A 19,449-nucleotide genomic window follows, 5' to 3' on the forward strand; every position below is an offset into this window, starting at 1 on the left:
GGATGTGGGAGAAGTCAAAAAAATGTTTCTTATTACTGCCTCTTCCTGCCTGGCTTCTCTCCACCACTCCCAGCTAATAAAGCATTTCCTATTGCTGAGCACACAGCCACGACCAGCCTCCCTTCCTCCCGCTCACCGGGCCCCAGCTCCATCCTGGCTGCTTGGACTCCCTCCTCGTCCTTTCCCCCAGCGTTTTCCCACCCAATTTCCCGTTTTTCGCGGCAAATTCCACCCCGTGGTGTGGATGCGGCCATCAGCGCTTCACCCCGAGCATCCCAAGGTGCTCATCCCCTTTGGTGGGGATGGAATGTTCTGGAGAGGTGCTGTGGGAATGACCTCGGTCTGCTCCAGCCCTCGTGGCAGAGCCAAAGGGGCTCCCTGGTTATTCCATGCTGGAATTCCAGCAATTCCAGGGTGCAGTGCTGAACGAGGCCTTTCTTGGGCTACCTAAAAACAGAGGCCAGACAAAATTAAAGGAATAAAAAGCATTAATTAATTAATTAATTAACTTATTTATTTATTTATTGAAGGCCTTCAGGTACATTTCAGGCAGATGAAGCCCCCCGCCCCAGAGACTACACCCAAAAATGGACCAAACTTAAAAAAGAATTAAAACCCACCACCCATTGTCCCAAATTTTTGTACCAACATGTACCTGAAGCCCCAGAGACTACACCCAAAAATGAACCAAACTTAAAAAAGAATTAAAACCCACCACCCATTGTCCCAAATTTTTGTACCAACATGTACCTGAAGGCCCGTCAGTGAATAGAACCACTTTTTTATTCCCTTAATTTTGTCCGGTCTCTGCTTTTAGGTAGCCCAAAAAGGCACCAGGAGGGCAGGAGAGGATTTCATCCTGGGGTGTAACTCAGATGAGCAATGTGATGGTTGACTTCCACAATTAAAAGACAAATATTTTATATATATATATATATGTTATGAGAAGTTTTATAGGTTTATAGTTATGTTTTACCCTCCTTGTGTTGTTTTCAGGACTGGCCTGGGGTTGGGATATTTGGGAGGGTCAGCTCGTTACTATGGCAACCCCTGCCTTCCAGTCATGATTTAAACCCCACCAAGGGGCTGCAAAGGAGTCGATGGACAAAATTTTGGGGAAAATAAGGGTTAAAAGATGAAACTTCCATTGTGTGGATGAGCACATGGTGGGGGAAACCTCCCTGCTCAGTAATATTTTCTCTATTCAATCCTCTGCTGTATTTTTGATGAGGTTTCAATAAACCTTTTCCATTTCGGAAGTGAGCAGCATTTCTCCCAGGAAATGAGAGCTGGGAGATGCGGCGGGCACGGGGCAGGGCAGGGGGACCGCGGCTGCGCTCGGAGCCGTGTGCGGCGCGTCCCCGCTGTCCCCAGGGCTGGCCGCGGTGCCAGGGGCTGGGACACCGCCGCCAGCGCCGTTCCCACGGCCGGGGCCGGGCACTTCCCGCTGCCCCGGAGCCCACGGGACCCTGGGCAGAGGAAGCACCGCTTCCCGTTTCGCCGCTTTCGGGGCTGCTCTTTGGGCCACCCCAATCTCAGCCTCCCACTTCTCCCTCCAGCGCCATCCCAAGCCCCATCCCTGCCCTCCTGCCTGCGGGTTTTTGGCAGAAAAGTGATATTACACTTCTAATCAGCCACACAGCCGTAATCTCAGTGCTACCGATCAATTCTGGAAGGCTTTTCCACGGCCTCAGGTCAAAATGCAGCGCTCCCCTGGGAGCCAGAGTGTGTCAGCGCAGAAATTCCAAAATCCTCAGCGTCCGAACTCCAACATCTGCCAGCTGTTTCCCTGGCACGGTGCCCCTCTCCAGCATCGCAGCCTCTTTCCCAAGAGGTGCCAGGACCTGATTTACCACCGCCAGCCCAAATTTCATCCCGAACCCGCCCGGAGCCTCCGGGAGCCGCCGGGGGCACCGCGGCGGCGGAGCTTTGAGTCTGGCCAGCCCTATCAGGCGGGATCTCGGAAGTTTAAACAAACAAAAGCACAAAACCAGGATAAAACACGCGGGACCTTCGGCGGGGACTCTGCCCGCGCGGGAGCCGGGGCCGTGCCCGGGCGGCGCGGGGGAAACGAGCGGCTCCCATCCGATAGGAGCTGCCCGCTGCTGCAGAACCCTTATCTCCGTGACCATCTCCGCGATCCGGCCGGATTTGGGCCCCTCCCGGGTTATTCCTGGAGGGTTCTTGCTGCCCTTCCATGGGAGCAGACGCGGGGCATCCTGCTTGAGCGGCTCCAGCAAAGGCTGCTTTGATCGCTGCCACGCCGCCTTTGAACGATTCCTTTTTTAAATCACTGAGGGGGTAAACACTGCTTAAAAACTCCTGAAACTTCCTAAATCCTCATCCTGGGTGGCTGGAAGGGCACGGATGGGTGGTGGTTTGTGGAAGCAAACAGATTTTACAACTTTTGTGGAAGTTGTAAAGTTGGTGTGTTTATTACAGTGTTGGATGCATGTGGGAATTGGTTTTTTTTTTTTTAATGACGTGTGTATCTTTGGCAATACTCGATTAAAAATTAATTTGTATGTATGGAATTTTACAACAGGTCTATAAATACTTATTTCACTGATTTTGTGTTATACTTGCAGCTAGTTTTTTATTAGAAACTACAAAAGGAATTCTTGGGTCATCTCGTTTTGTTTTTTGTAGCAGTTTTTCTGTTTGTTTTAGAGTTCAAGGGTCTTTCTCTTATTTTTGTTTTTTGGCTGAAGTAGCTGCTTTGAGCATAGTGGGGTTTTTTGGGGGGTGTTTTTGGGTTTTTTTGCGGGAACGGGCAGTTAGACTAAACAGCTCTGTTTGCAAGTTATAGACTTAATTCAAAAATGTACATTTTACTTAAATCAAAATGGATTTCTACTCTGGACATTTTTTACTCTGTCTCAGTGGGAGCTCAGCTGCAACTCTGGCGCTGTGGGAAAGTGAATTTCTCCGGAGTGGGACTGGCTGCAGGGGTTGGAATGGGCAAATCAAACCCACTGAGGGCTCCTGCCCTGTCTGACCCGTGCCAGACCCGGGACAACCTCCCGAGGCCAAAGGGAGACTTTCCATCATCATCCCGGCTGGGATTTCATCAAGGGAAGGGAAGGGAAGGGAAGGGAAGGGAAGGGAAGGCAAGGCAAGGCAAGGCAAGGCAAGGCAAGGCAAGGCAAGGCAAGGCAAGGCAAGGCAAGGCAAGGCAAGGCAAGGCAAGGCAAGGCAAGGCAAGGCAAGGCAAGGCGCTTCCTGGGACCATCCCCAGGTGCACCCAGCCTAGCCTTGGGGTCTCACTGAGCCATCCCCACGATGGCAGGGGGCTGAGGGGCCGGTGGGAGCCTGTCTCTCCCTTCCCCCTGCGTGGCAGGAGCCAGGCTGGCACGGCTGCTGGCACGGCTGCTGGCACGGCTGATGGCACGGCTGATGGAGGCAGGAGCTGCCCAAGGAGGGCAGACACGTGCGGGGAGCCCGAGCGAGCCAGGGCATGGAGCAGAACACACGGGGAGGCTGCAGCTCCTTCCCCCAGAGCAGCCCAAACCTCCCGGTGCCCCAAAAGGGCAGAGCTGCAGCCTCAAAGCGGGAGTGTGGACTCCTGTCCCCCCAAAAAACGGGGTGTGCAGGGAGGGGGCTGCACACCTGGACAGGAATTATCTTTGCCCTGAGCACTGTGACACTGATGCCCTCCCGGAGTCAAACTCTGCCCACGCTGCAGGAGCCAGCAGCCCAGCCTCACCTTCCTGCACCCTGGGGTTTGGGGGGATCTGGAAATCTGGGAACACCAGCGCCCTGCTGCTGCTGCTCGGCAGTGCTGGAGCTCTGGGGGCAGCTGGGATGGAGCCCGTGAGCATCCCAAGCGTTTCCAGCCTGTGCCTGCAGCGGGTGCTCCTTCCACAGCACGGAGCTGCTCCCTGTGCTGAGCCTTGGTGTGTCCATCCAGCGCCCAGGAACGCACGGGAGTGGGGAATGTCACTGGGGGGGTGACAGGGGACACTGGCAGCAAAGGGGGAGCATTCCTGCCAGCCCCACAGCAGCCCTGAGCTTTATTCATGGAATCAATCCTGTTAACATGGCAACCACTTCCATTTTAATTTGCTCAGCCACATTCCGACGCACGCCGTGGAATCGAGAGCTTGGGAAAATCAGAGGCAAAAAAAAGGGGGAAAAAAGGAAAAAAAAAAAGGGGAAAAATAGAAAGGACTTGTCTTAGCAGGACTTGCCACAGTCCTGCTCCCTGGCATTCCTGCAGCTCCAGGGTCTCAGGAGATCAGTGCCCAGCACGACATGTCCCATGCTAGGGTGGCCACCCTTGGGGTGGAGAGGACGAGAGGCCAGGCAGGGGCCTGTGAACCCTCAGGGATATTCCATTCCCATCCACCAGGAACAAAACCCCCCCCATGCCAGAGAAGTCAGCAAATCCAAGGGGACAGCAAGAGCTTTGTCCCCACCCTGACACCTCCTGCCTCAGCCTTTCTTTTTCTTCTTCTTCTTCTCCTTCTCCTTCTTCTCCTTCTTCTGCCCCGTCTTGGCCTCCTCGGCCGCTTTCCTCTCCTCCTTCAGCACCTTGTACCTCCACTGGGGCGGCTGCAGCAGGTGCTTGTCCTTCACACGCGGCTTCCTCTCCCCGGCGGCCGAGCCGGAGGCTTTGCTCACTTTGATTTTGGGGACGGGCTCCCCGGGGAAGACGCTGTTGCCCCGGCGCAGCCACAGCGGCAGGAAGCTCAGCAGCCGGCGCGGCGGCGGCGGCGGCGGCGGCGGCCGCAGCTCAAGCACAGCCTGCCCATTGCAGGAGGATCCCGCCGTGCTGGGCCTCGAGGACATTTCGGATTCCTCCTCTGGGTCCGGCACGTGCTGCCCGAGGATCTCCGGCACCGACAGCCTGCGCTTGCCCACCTCGGGCGGGCTGTCGGGGCACACGGTTTGGCACGCGGTGGCCACGAAAGGGCTGGCGAGCGACGTGGTCATCCTCACCATGTGGTCCAGCACGCCGTCCTCCTCGGGGTTGCGCGGGATGTTGAAGGTGAAGATGGAGCGGATCTTCTCCGACAGCCTCTTGCTCCTGGATTTGGGGCTCAGGGCTTTGGCCACCAGCTCGGCCAGCGCTGGCCACTCGGGCTGGTACTGGGCTGCAAACTGCTCGGCGCGCGGGCGCCGCAGGAGGCTCCGGATGCGCACGGTGGTCTCGAAGCGGCCGGTGAAAGTCGCCCATTCCCTGGCTGTCTTCCCCTTGACGGCATCCACCGCCTGCAGGTCAGCTCCTGGGGACAGCAGAGAGCACCGTCATGCCTCAGGATTTGGATTTGATGTTTTTTAAATCCTGTTCTGCATGAGTGCATAACTCTAAACTCCATATAAATTGTTAGCAACTGTCTTCACGCTTTGGTTTGACAAAACAATTCCTCTAGCCTGAGATCCAAGGACACCCTACAGCCTCAGGCCCCAAAAAGTATAAATTGTTAGCAACTGTCTTCACACTTTGGTTTGACAAAACAATTCCTCTAGCCTGAGATCCAAGGACACCCTACAGCCTCAGGCCCCAAAAAGTATAAAGAAAAGTGAATTGAGGCGGTGCAAACTGGGGAAATACGACTTTGTTACCCAAAGCTAATGAAGGTAATGAATGAGTTCATTACCTGAATGCAATTGGAGGATTAACCCCTGATATGAAAATGGACCAAACTTTTATCTGTCTGAAAAACTCATCGTCCATCTTGGGTGTAGCCTCCAGCAGGCTTTTGGCTGCCCAAATTTTGTCTATTTGTAATGGAAATTGTAAATTGAAGGCCTTTAATAAATACCCGCTTTATTCTTTGTCCTTGACCTTTGTCTATTCCCTGTCCTCTGACCTTGTCTAGCCTCTGTTCTAGGCAGCCTCTCCAAGGCATCATCACCAAGTTGTCCCACCCTGAGTGGCAGTGCCACCCTGAGCAGCCGTGCCACCCTTCCCCAGGAACCCCCAGGTATCGTGGCAATGGTCCCCTGAGGAAGGAATAATTAGCATTTACTCCATGCGTTGTCCCACCCTGAGTGGCAGTGCCACCATGAGCAGCCGTGCCACCCTGGGCAGCAGTGCCACCCTTCCCCAGGAACCCCCAGGTATCGTGGCAATGGTCCCCTGAGGAGGGAATAATTAGCATTTACTCCATGATTGCAGAAGGCTGATCAATTACTTTATTGTGCTATACTATATTATATATACTATTAAGAAACTCTTAATAAGAAACTCTTCATAAAAAACTCTTAAGTAACTCTTACAGACTGTCTGATACAGCTTTAACCTAATTGGTCAATCAATCCAAACACCATCCAGTGTCCAATTAAGAAACCACCCTTTGCTAAACAATCCCCATAACACATTCCGCGTGTGCACAACAACGGGAGCAGCAAGTGGAGATAAGAATTGTTCCTCACTCTCTTCTCTGAGCTTTCTCACAGCTTCCCAGCAAAATGCTGGGACAGAACGATGTGTGTCTCTCTGTTCAGAGCCTGAATGAGATGTGGGACTCCAGGCCACTCTTCAAAATGCAGTTTATTGGATCCAAAATATTACAGCAGTCCAGGGTTGTGCCTGACAGAGCTCCAGCTGCAGGCAGGCCTGGAGACGCCTCAGTTTTGGTTACAATGCATGATATAATTTGCAATTATATATTTATATATAATTAATTTGTATATAATTACATATAATTTGCAATTATATAATTATATAATACAGTGCATTATATAATTTTCTTTGCTGAGCATCTTAATACAGAAGAACCAATCTATAAATCTATACCTTAACTTTTACCTATAGCCTATCATAAGTACTATAATTACCATATTCATGTTCCTATTCTCCAATCACTAAAAGTTAATACATTACAGTTTAAGCTAAAAGTTGTTTTTTAGTTTTCTTGCAGTGGCAAGTTCTGAGACCTTTCTTCTACTTGCAACATTGGCAGACTTGTTTGCCTGTGCTATCTTTCTGCTTGGTAAAAACACCTTCCTGTCTCAGGTGGGTTTATCCTTTGTTCTAAGCCATAAAAACCCTTCTAACAACCCTTTTCCTCCTTGGTTGTCCAGTAAGACTGGCTCAGCAATTCTTTTCTTTTATATTAAAACTTGCTTCCATCTCTACTCCTTCTTCAGATTCTACATTCAAAAAATCTTTCTGCCAAGCACTGTAAGTCTCTGTGAAATTCCTCTCATTTTGCCTCACGATCATCTTGAAAAGGACAGAAACCGGGACCACCAGGGAAAAAGAAGGATCCTGTTCTGGAATCTGGGTGGACCTGCTTGTCCACCAAGACCCGGGAGCCTGAGCAAAGCCTGTGGCTTGGCAAGCCGTGTCTGCAGGTGTGTTCGCCATATCACAGGGACCACTGAACCTACTGAAAGAAGAAGAGGGCATTTGCTCTTCTTCACCTGCATCGCTTCACAGCCCTGGTTCTGGAATTTCCCCACCTCCCAACTTGGCTGGACTTTTCTCTGGAATGACCTTTTGGTGGTGCTCATGAAAAGACCCTTCCTCTACCGCACAACCACCGTGACAGACGGGCTGAGATGGAAGAAGCCTCTCCCTCACGGACTGGGACATGAGACCCCCACATGGAAATGCTCCCCCTGAGGACTGGGACATGAGACCCCCACATGGAAAAGCTCCCCCTGAGGACTGAGACATGAGACCCCCACATGGAAAACTCCCCCTGCCAAGGACTGAGGCTGAAACCCCTGACCCGGGGTGTGGGGAGGCACGCTGACCAAAGTGAGATGTTTGCTAACCAAGACCAAGAAGACAATGGTTTTTGCCCATTGTTGAGAACATGGACTGTTGTATTTGTTCCTCCTCCTTCACAACTTTCAATAATAAAAAGCCCCAAGTTAGCTAGGGATTTTGAGATCTCCCCTGATGTGAACATGACAGGTTGTATTGACTGAACTTCGTACGACTACGTCATTCCACGTTTGGTAGCTATATAACTTCCTTTCTTTCCCCCTCTTTTTTCCTTATTCTTTCCCTTTTTCCTCACTCCCCCACTCTAATGCATTTTTCTGTGATCATTCAATAAAGGTACATTTGTTCTTATCACTGCAAACCCCCTTTGTGGTGTCGGTTTTTGCCCCCTGAGATCAGTGAAACAAACCAACACAAACCCTGTTCGTAAGGATGGATCACGACAAGCACACATACACATCTGTGAGACTTCCTTTTCAAAATTTCATCCTTCCCAACACGGGGATGAGCACGCCCAGGGTGTCTGGGGTCGCTCACCTGCCAGGAGCAGGGCGGTGACGCAGTCCTGCCGCCCCTGCACCGCCGCCTTCATCAGCGCCGTCAGCCCCCGCGGGTCCCTCTGATCCACCTCCAGGGCAGGGTAGTAATTCAGGAGGTAATTGACAATGGTGATGTGTCCTTCAGAGGCAGAGAAAAGCTGTGTTAGAGTCCCCACAGTCACCAGGGAGCGTGGCCGGGCTGGACAGAGAATTCAGCAGCTGCATTCCGCCAGGATACTGTCACTATACGAAATAACACGACATGGACACGCTGCTCTTTTCAAGGTAAAAGAGGCTTTTTAATTTCTGACTCTAACATTTACAGGTTTCTAAAAGTGACACTGGATTGGAGGGTGAAAGTGCCATCTCTCCAGTGACACTGGACAAACCAACAGCCTATCAAATTTCTCCTCCTCTATAAAAAAAATACAAAACAATAAGTTATTTACATAAAGTGTGTGAGAAAGTTCGCTACAAAAATGTAAACTTCAGAAAATTTAAAAGAACTTTCAAAAAATCAAAGCAACAGGGTGCAGGTGTGGAAGATTGAAAGGATCAGGATTGAAAGGGTTTGGGTCTATTTTGGTTTGGATTTATTTTGGTTTGGGTTTATTTTGGGTTGGGCATGGAGGGAGCAGCAATGATGAACCAGCTGCTTTAGTGGAGAACACAGGAAAGAGTCCAAAAACGGAAAAAAACCCCAGAAAATGATGAATTTTAGCAAGGATACAATGGGAACTGAGGGTGATTCCCCACTTTGGGACCCTTCTCCTTCCCCACCTGGTAAATCAGGGGAAGGGAGCCAGGTTTGGGCTCGGAGCCTTTGGCCAGGTAAATCCCTGTGACTCCTGGGGCACGAGGGGCAGCTCCAGCCCAGCTCTGCCCCTCGTCCCAGCACCACTGCAGGAATCTCCATTTTCTCATCATTTTTAAAGCAGAGCTGAGGTGAACCACGAGTGTAGCTGATGTCACCTTGGGAGCACGGCTTTCACCACAGAAAAAAACCCTTTTGAGGTTTTTGGGGGAAGCACAGGGGGTCACATCCCTTCCTGAGGGTGCCACCCGTGCCAGGGCCCGGCGCAGTGCTGACCTGCCTGGGCAGCCATCATGAGGGCCGTGTTGCCATCGTTGTCCTGCTGGTTGATGTTGATGTAGGGACACTTCTGCAGCAGTGGCACGATGTCCACGAAGCCCTTGGAGCAGGCGACCATCAGCGCGTTCTGGAGAGGGAGCAGCGCTCAGCACCACGCTCCCACCACGGAGCTCCCCTGGCCATTCCAAACTGTCCCCCCGCCCAAACCAGGCTGCAGCAGGATGGGAGGGCAGAGAAGGTTCTGCTCCAAGGATTGGATCCATCCAGGAGATCCATGCCACCCATCCCCTCATCCTGCCCCACTTGCTTTAGTGTTCAGGCATTCCCTGCTCCTGGAAAAGCCTTGTTCTGCTCCATGGTTTGGATCAATCCAGGAGACCCATCCCACCCAGGTCTCTCCCTTCCTCCTGCCCCACCTGCTCTAGCAGCCCTCAGCCTTCAGGATTTGCCTGTTCCTGGAAAACTCTCATTCAGCTCCAAGGTTTGGATCAATCCAGGAGACCCATCCCACCCTCCTGCCCCACCTGCTTTAGCCTTCAGGATTTGTCTGCTCCTGGAAAACTTTCATTCTGCTCCAAGGTTTGGATCAATCACAGGAGATCCATCCCACCCAGACCTCTCCCTCCCTCCTGCTCTACCTACCTCCTGCAAGCCCCAGCCTTCAAGATTTGCCTGCTCCTGGAAAACCCTCCTGCTCCAAGGTCTGGATCAATCCCAGGAGATTCATCCCACCCATCCCCTCATCCTGCCCCACCTGCTTTAACCTTCAGGCTTTTCCTGTTCCTGGAAAATCCTTGTTCTGCTCCATGGTTTGGATCAATCCAGGAGATCCATCCCCCCCTCCTGCCCCACCTGCTCTAGCAAGCCCCAGCCTTCAGGATTTGCCGGCTCCTGGAAAACCCTCCTGCTCCAAGGTCTGGATCAATCCCGGGAGATTCATCCCACCCATCCCCTCATCCTGCCCCACCTGCTTTAACCTTCAGGCTTTTCCTGTTCCTGGAAAATCCTTGTTCTGCTCCAAGGTTTGGATCAATCCCAGGAGATCCATCCCACCCAGGACTGTCCCACCTGCTCTAGCAGCCCCCAGCCTTCAGGCTTTGCCTGCTTCTGGAAAATCCTGGTTCTGCTCCACGGTTTGGATCAATCCAGGAGATCCATCCCACCCAGGAGCCCCACCTGCTCTAGCAAGCCCCAACTTTCAGGATTTACCTGCTCCTGGAAAACCCTCCTGCTCCAAGGATTGGATCCATCCCAGGAGATCCATGCCACCCATCCCCTCATCCTGCCCCACCTGCTTTAGCCTTCAGGATTTGCCTGCTCCTGGAAAATCCTGGTTCTGCTCCAAGGATTGGATCCATCCCAGGAGATCCATCCCACCCATCCCACCCTCCTGCCCCACCTGGTCTAGCAACCCTCAGCCTTCAGGATTTGCCTGCTCCTGGAAAATCCTTGTTTTTCTCCAAGGATTGGATCAACCCAGGAGACCCATCCCACGCGTCCCACGCTCTGCCCCAGCAGCCCCCAGCCCCGAGGCTTTGCCCTCCCCGCCCTGCGGGGTGCCCACGGCCCTGCCCAGCCGCTCACCCTCCCGTTGATGTCCAGCTCGGTGGCCTCGCTCCGGCTCACGCCCCGCTCCAGCCTCTCCCACACCAGCTTGGCATCATTCCTGGCACAGCACTGGTAGAGGCTGAGGAGCCCAGCGCCGCCAGCCTCGGGGCACGCCTCGTAGCAGGGGTACACGGAGTCATCAGAGAAGATGCTGCTGGTGTCCGAGGGCTCCGAGGATGCCGACGATGCCTCCTCCTCCTCCTCTTCCTCCTCCTCGTAGTGCAGCTCCGGGTCGGAGGCATCCAGGCTGGCACTGGGAGCTGCAGCGCGTTCTCCTCCTCCGCAGGCATCTGTCATCCGGCCCGGGCGGGGCAGCCAGCCCTGCCCGGGGCCAGGAGCCGCTCCCGGGTGGCCGAGGGGACACTCGGGGCTGTCGCTGCCCTGTGCAGACACACGGGGGGTGGGTGGGCTCCGGGGTCCCCGATGCTGCTGGGGAGCCTCGGCTGCCCCCCAGCCTCCAGCACAGCCCAGGGTCCATCCCCTGCCCCTGCAAACTCTCCCGGGGGTGTCTGGGGGCTGTGGCACCCCCAGAAGGGAGCAGCCCCCCATGGCACAGTGGGAAAAAGAGGGGGCACCCTGTTGGATTAAACCCCTTTCTGAGAGGTGGGGTCACTGAGAGGCATTTAAAAAAACTTTTATTCCATTTTCAATGCCATGTGATGGGCGGGACAATACAGATGTTACAATTCACGCCATCACAATCAGAAGTTAATTATTTCCTAATTACAATACACTCTAAGAGTTTCTTGGCCTATCAACTTTTGCCACACCAAGCTGAAAATGCCTTAAAACTAATAATCAATAATTATCCCCCGTGGCTCCTACTACAATGCATCTTTCGTAGTTCTGTTTCTCCAAAGGATCTGGTCTTATTTTCACACTTTGAAATTTGTTTTTAGCTCCATTTCTCTCTCAGCAACGTCTGTCCCATTCTATGACATTTCTAAGCCAGCATTTCTTATCCCAAGGTTTGCACACAGATGTGGGAGCCTTCTCTCAGGCTTGGGGAATTCTCTATAAACTCATTTCCCACTTTTCCCCTCTCTGGATGGATGCTGGGTGAGGGTGGCACGGCTGGGGGGTGAATCCAGGGCTGTGGAGGAGCACGGGCAGCTGAAGAGCTGGGCTGCTCTGCAGAGCACCAGGGGGGAGGACACATCCCAAATCAGTGCCACGCACAGGTCTGACCCTTCCCAGCCCCCTCCCCACTCATCCAGGGCACATCCCAATGGATCCAAAGGCTTTTCCATGGAACAGCAGCTCCTGGCTCCCCCAGGACAGAGCCCTGCCTGCTCCTAGGGTGCCATGAAGCTTCTTGATCACTGGGCTGTGTTTATTCTTCTACTGGTGCTGAATATAAAGACCCTGGTCCTGAATATAAGGATTCTGGTGCTGAATATAAAGTTTGTAATTTTTAAGCTCTGAATTCCATGAATGAGGTTAACAAATCTCAGCCAGTCTCCTTGTGTGGCAGTTGTCTTTTAGATGCAATTACAGATTTCTTTGGCACCCTGATGTAAGCATATAAACGGCCTCCTCACCCTTACTGCAGAGTTTCCATCCCCTGTGAGATGTGATCCCTCTGGCAGGGAGGGATAAAATAAATTCAAAGGTTTTTCCCGTGGAGCAGCAGCTCCTGGCTCCCCCAGGACACAGAGCCCTGGGACAGGAGCTGTGAGCAGGGACACCCTGGCTCAGCCTGGCACAGGGATCAAACCCTCTCCCTTCTTAGCAGAAGCCAGCAATTAATTAATTAATTAATGAGTGCCATGAAAGGAGGAAAATTCCAAATCCCACTAAACTTCCCACCCCTCAGGTGTTCCCAAGCAGGCTCTGGGTGCTCCTCTCACCTGGATCCTCCCTGGGGCTGCTCAGATCTTCCCTGTGGCTCCCTCTTCAGCTGGGCAGCATCCCGGCCCCGGCCAGGAGGGAAACCTCACCAAGCAGCCATGAATGTCCCTCTGTCCCCTCTGCAGGGAAAAACAGGTTTGTGCCCCGTGGCTGAGGTGGCTTTTTGGCACCAAAGCTGTGACAACCTGCACGTTGACGTGGGCTCAGCTACCCAAGAGATCTTAAATTAAACTGGTGCTTAAAATGGCTGCATCCAGCCTGAGCAGGATCAGGACAGGATTTAGTGTCTTTAGCTGAGGAGCTGCTGGACCCAGGGCTGTATTTTTATGCCTGTCTCACTGTGGTGTGGCTGTGCTGCCTGAGCAGTCCCACAGGCTCAGCTGAGAGCACAAAACCTCCTCCCACCTGACTTTCTAGCCAGGTGAATTGGCTGAGCAGATAATTCTGGGAAGCTGCTGCTCCACTCCAGGCTTTGGACATCTGAGATGTACACGTGTGTTAAATAAACTCTGTGATTTCCCCCTGCAGCTGCCTTGGCGTTTCCATCCCTCCTGCTCCACTGGGAATGAATTCCAAGGCTCTCAGGGCAGCTCAGCCCAGGAGTTGGAAAAATTGTTTCCCAAATTCCACGTGAAGCCTGACTGTCCTTTTCTCTTTAGCTTTAAATTACACATGAAGTTTGACCTCTTCTCTTCAGCTTTAAAGGATTTTTTGTTGTTGTTGTTTGTATGTTGTGAAGGTTTTGATGTGTTTCCTGAAGTTCAAGGGCCACCTGGACTGTGAGAGGGCATTCCCAGTCCCTGCACCAGCTATTTTCTTGCCAAAAAGGCAGGAATTTGGTGCCAAGGCAAATCCTGGGAGGCCGTGCTCCCCGTTTTCAGGAGAGCCCAAGAGGGCACTTTGCTGCACACATAAAAATATGTGAAATATATGAAAAATATGGATCAGAGAAAGGATCCCACTGTTCCCTCCGTGCTGGGAAACACGAGCTGGGAATCCTGGTGCTGAATATAGAGATTCTGGTGCTGCATGTAAAGATTCTGGTGCTGAATGTAAAAATGCTGGTGCTGAATATAAAGATTCTGGTGCTTAATTATGAAGATTCTGGTTCTGAATATAAAGGTGCTGGTGCTGAATATAAAAATCCTGGTGCTGAATATAAAGATTCTGGAGCTGAATATAAAAATGTTGGTGCTGAATGTAAAGATTCTGGTTCTGAATATAAAAATGCTGCTGTTGAATATAAAGATTCTGGTGCTGAATGTAAAGATTCTGGTGCTGAATGTAAAAATGCTGGTGCTGAATATAAAAATGTTGGTGCTAGATATAGAGATTCTGGTTCTGAATATAAAGACCCGGGTGCTGAATATAAAGATCCTGGTGCTTAATTATGAAGATTCTTGTTCTGAGTATAAAGGTGATGGTGCTGAATATAAAAATGCTGGTGTTGAATATAAAGATTCTGGGGCTGAATATAAAAATGCTGGTTCTGAATATAAAGGCCCTGGTGCTGAATATAAAGATTCTGGTGCTGCAAGTAAAGATTCTGGTCCTGAGGGTGCAGATCCTGCTCCTGACCATGAGGATCCCAATGCTGAACATCAGGATCCTGCTGCTGAATGTGCAGATCCAGGCACAGCACGGTCACCACGGCGTCACCCTGCCGTGACACCTCCTGCCACCCTCATGCTCTGCCTCACCTCAGGGAAGGGCAGGGAGCAGATTTAGGGCTTAAGGAGTCACCCTGGCAGCCATGTGCCGTAATCTGCTGCCTGGAAAAGTCAGGAGGCTCTGAGGCAGTTATGTAAAGGCAGGGCTGGGTGCTGGAAGGGGTGCCCAGGTGGTGCCAGGGCTGGGGGCAGCACAGAAAGGTCCTGCTGGTTATTACATACAATAGGCAGCCCTAAATCTGCACCTGAAACACTGGGGTTAAGTGCTTTCATTGTATGGAAAAGAGCAGTAATTCTCCCACGGGAGCTCATGGCAGCTCCAAAACTCAATACAGCCAAGGATTGCTCCAAGACAAAAGCTGCCAGGACAAACAGCACCTGAATCCCCTAAAAAGAATGCCTTAAACCTAGAACTCTAACCTTAACCTAACCCAACACTAACCTATAAGCAGAAACCAAACACAAAATATAACTCTAAAGCTAAAAAAAAGCCTAATCTAAAAAACCCCTAATCTAAAAAACCCCTAAGTCTTCCCCAAAATCTAACCCTAAAGAAAATGCTAATGAAAATTCTAACAAAACCCCAAACCAGAATCCTATTTGAAACCCAAGGCAATAAAAATAAAGCTGAAACAAAAGCCTAAATCAAAAGCAAACCCAAATCCTAATCATAACCCTGACCAACAATCAATCCTAACCCTAATCATAATAATAACCCTCAACCCTAGCCCTTACCCTTACCCTAAGCCAACACTAACCTATAAGCAAAAACCAAATCCAAAACATAACTCTAAAGCTAAAAACCTCCAAATCTGAAAAAAACCCCTAAATCTTACCCAAAATGTAAACTTAAAGACAATGCTAGCAATAATCCTAACAAAATCCCTAAACCTGAATAGTAAGGCAAACCCAAATAACATTAAAGAAAAACAAAAGCCCAAATCAAAAACAAACCCAAATCATAACCATAACCCTGACTAAACACTGAAACTTAACCCTAACCCTAACCCCTAGCTCGTACCATAACCCAACACTAACCTATAAGCAAAAACCAAATACAAAACTGTAACTATAAAGCTAAAAAAAAAAAAAAACCTAATAAAAAAACCCCCAAAACAATAAGTCGTCCCCAAAATCTAACCCTAAATACAAAGCTAACAAAACTCATAACGAAATCTCTAAACCAGAATAATAAGCCAAACCCAAATAACATTAAAAAATCCCCAAAAGCCCAAATCAAAAGCAAACCCAAATGATAACCATAACCCTGAACCCAAAACATAACCCTAACCAAACACTGAACTTTAATCCTCTCACCAACCCTAACCTTAATCATAATCCTCACCCTGACCCTGACCCTGACCCCCTTGAGGCCAAGCCCAGCCAGACCTGCTGGTCCTGGCAGCTTTCTGGGAGAAATCCCTGGACATTCACAATTTTAAAAGCCAGGATCCCACATTTGGCACCAAAGGATTCCTCCTTTCCACAGGAATAAAAGCTCAAAGAAGAAAAAGTTTCCACAAAAGAAAAGCCTTGGGGGCACAGCAGAGGCACCCCTGTGGGGCCAAGGCCTGGGGTGTAAGATAAGAGTGTGTTCTGTTATCTGTCAGAGGTGGGGCATTATCTGCTGCTCATTGGGCAGTTTTCCTTATCTCTGCCACAACCAATCCTCCCTCAGGGAGACATTTCTTGTAAATGGACCATTAATTATGAATTATCTTCTGTTCATGGCCAGTGAGTGTCCCTGCATGGCTGATACAATTCCATCATCCATCGGGAGATGCTTCGCCCAGGGGAGGAGCCAAGCATTCCTACCTGGATAGAACCTGAGATTTCAAACATTCCTACCTGGACACAATCTGAGCCTGGCACAGCCCAGCAGCCTTTGCCCACTGCATTCCCAGAGGAGCAGCTTTCTCCTGCCCTGCATTCCCAGAGGAAGAGCAGGCCCATCTGCAGCAGCCCTGGAGCTGCAGAGGAAAACTCCCCCCTTGTGCAGGATCCCTGCTCCAGCAGAAGCACAGCTGGCACTGCAGGAGGGCTGAGCCCCATGGGATGGGGCTGTGCCACCACCCTGACCCACAGGGGGACAGGGCATTACTGACTCTGTCATGTTTTTCAGGGTTTTTTTTTTATTGTACTATTGCTTTTGGGTGTGGGGTTTTTTTTTTTGTTGGTTTTTTTTTTGGTTTTTTTTTTAGTTTTCCTAGTTAAGAAATACAAATTAAGAATTTATAAGGAATACTATTTATTTCTGTACTAAAGAATTCTTTCTTTCCTAGTAAAGAAATAGTCTTCTTAGCAAAGAATAACTTTCCTGACACCTCTACCCCTCCTGTGACTTTCCTGGCTTTTCGTACCCCCCTTGTCTCCTCTCACCAACCCCTCCTTGTCCTTCCTTTGACTCCATTGCCTTTCCCACCCATGCACCGCCTTGACTTCCCCACTTTTCCCTGGCTTTGCCTTGCCCTGCCTGCTCCTCCTCTGGTCCTCCTTGCCTTTCCTGCCCTCCCTAGCCTTGCCTTCCCTTTCCCTACCCAGCATTGCCTTTCCCTGATGTTCCAAACCATCTCTTCCCTTTCCCTGCATCCCAAACCATCTCTTCCCTTTCTCTGCCATCCCAAACCATCTCCTGCCTTTCTCTGCCATCCCAAACCATCTCTTCCCTTTCCCTGCCATCCCAAACCATCTCTTCCCTTTCCCTGCCATCCCAAACCATCTCTTGCATTTCTCTGCCGTGCCTGCTCCAGCTTGAAGGCAGCAACAGTGTGTCAGATTAAGCTCTTTTCTGACTTGGAGATGGGGTAACCGAGAAAGTTTTAAAAACTTTTATTCCATTTTCAGTCTCATGTGAAGAGTGAAACAATATAAATGTTACAATTCATGCCATCACAATCAGAGACCAACAATTTCCTAATTACATTAGAAGAGTTTCTTGGCTTATTAGCTTTTTTTACACCATATTGCAAGTGCCTTCCAGCCAATCATCTAAACAGCTCTCCCAGCTGACACTTCCTTTGGGGAGCTGTGGTTTTCCCGATGTTTTCATGGTTTTGACTGGACTCAGCCAGAATGAAAACCCCCATCAGCACCAAGGGGCTCCTGTGTCCTCTGGAGCGCGGCACAAATCAGAGTTTGAGCTGGGAACGGGGAGATCTGCGCAGTCTTTGCCCGGATTTGGGAGCAGGGCCGTTTTCACCCTGGCTGCTCGTGTTGTGTGATGCAGAGCTGCGTTCTCCTCCCCTGCAAAGGCACAGCGGCACCGTGTGGCTGCTCCGTCGCGGGGACCCTTTCTCAGCTGCAGGGACAAGGGGACACCGGTGCTTCCTTTTTGTCCTGGGACTTTTGGGATGGGAGCAATGCTGGGCACAGCATCAGGGTGGGACACAGGGCAGGACAGAGAGCAGGGCACAGCATGGGACACAGGACACTCGGAGGACACGCACAGGGTAGGACGGAGGGCAGGACACTCACACAGGACACACACATGACACAGGACACACACAGAAAACACACAGGACACAGGACACACACACAAGACACACACAGGACACAGGACACACAGAGGACACACACACAGGACACAGGACACACACAAGAAACACACAGGACACACAGAGGGTAGGACACAGGACACACACAGAACACAGACAGGACACACGCAGGACAGACATAGGGCACAGACAGGACACACGCAGGACACACACAGGGCACAGGACACACACAGGACACACACAGGACACACACAGGACACAGGGCAGGACACAGGGCAGGACACACACAGGGCACAGACAGGACACACGCAGGACACACCCAGGGCACAGACAGGACACACGCAGGACACACCCAGGGCACAGACAGGACACACGCAGGACACACCCAGGGCACAGACAGGACACACGCAGGACACACCCAGGGCACAGACAGGACACACGCAGGACACACCCAGGGCACAGACAGGACACACGCAGGACACACCCAGGGCACAGACAGGACACACGCAGGACACACACAGGGCACAGGACACACACAGGACACAGGACACACACACAGGACACACACAGGACACAGGGCAGGACACACACATGACACAGGACACACACAGAAAACACGCAGGACACACACAGGGCAGGACACAGGACACACACACAGGACACACACAGGGCACAGACAGGACACACGCAGGACACACACAGGGCACAGGACACACACAGGACACAGGACACACACACAGGACACACACAGGACACACACAGGGCACAGGACACACACAGGACACACACAGGACACACACAGGACACAGGGCAGGACACAGGGCAGGACACACACAGGGCACAGACAGGACACACGCAGGACACAGGGCAGGACACACACAGGACAGACACAGGACACACACAGGGCACAGGACACACACAGGACACATGACACACACAGGGCAGCACACAGGACACACACACACAGGACACAGGGCAGGACACAGCCTTCGTGGTGCTGGCGCTGCCGCGGCCCCGCTCTGGGCACGGCGGGTCCCCGGGCACCCTCGGGCACCATCCCCAGTGGGAGCCTGCCAGCGCTGGGGGCTCCGCGCTGCCCTTGCCCTTCTCCTTTCCCAGCCCTGGTTCCTCATCTCCTCCGCGCTCCCGCCCCTCCAACACCCCCGCTGTGCCCCCGAGCCGGGCAGGGCTGCGAGGGCCGGCCCGGGGCTGCCACGGGCTGGCTCGGGGGATGCCGCGGCTCCCTCGCTGCCGGGCCTGACGAGGGCCAAGGAGCCCGTTTGGCGGCGGGGCGAGTAAATGCCCGTTCCCGGGAGCCGCCCGCGAGCCCCCCGCCCCAAACGGCGGCGTCGCCCTCGCGCCCGGGGTTCCGCAGCGCTCCCGCCGCCGCCGCCGGGCCAGCGGCCGCTGCTGCCCTCCGCTGCCGCTTCTCCCTCCTTCTCTCTCTCTTCTGGCCCAAAAGCCACGCCGCCAGCCCGGCTTTGCTGCCCGGCTCTGCAGCCCGGCACCG

At 52.0% G+C, this 19,449-nt stretch overlaps 1 protein-coding gene across 1 annotated transcript; it reads right to left on the reverse strand.

Moving 5' to 3' along the window:
* Positions 1-4,434: 4,434 nt before the first annotated feature.
* On the reverse strand, positions 4,435-11,108 carry ANKRD33 (ankyrin repeat domain 33). The gene is made up of 4 exons (XM_039703226.1): positions 10,901-11,108; positions 9,314-9,443; positions 8,222-8,362; positions 4,435-5,228 (listed from the first exon to the last, which is right to left on the reverse strand). Exons 2-4 carry the CDS (start codon positions 9,432-9,434, stop codon positions 4,435-4,437), a joined length of 1,056 nt encoding a protein of 351 aa, XP_039559160.1. The 5' UTR covers positions 9,435-9,443; positions 10,901-11,108.
* Between the last annotated feature and the right edge of the window lie 8,341 nt (positions 11,109-19,449).

Source organism: Passer montanus, unplaced genomic scaffold, assembly GCF_014805655.1.
Source record: "Passer montanus isolate IOZ18808 unplaced genomic scaffold, ASM1480565v1 scaffold161, whole genome shotgun sequence".
In the NCBI taxonomy this organism is placed as follows: domain Eukaryota; kingdom Metazoa; phylum Chordata; class Aves; order Passeriformes; family Passeridae; genus Passer; species Passer montanus.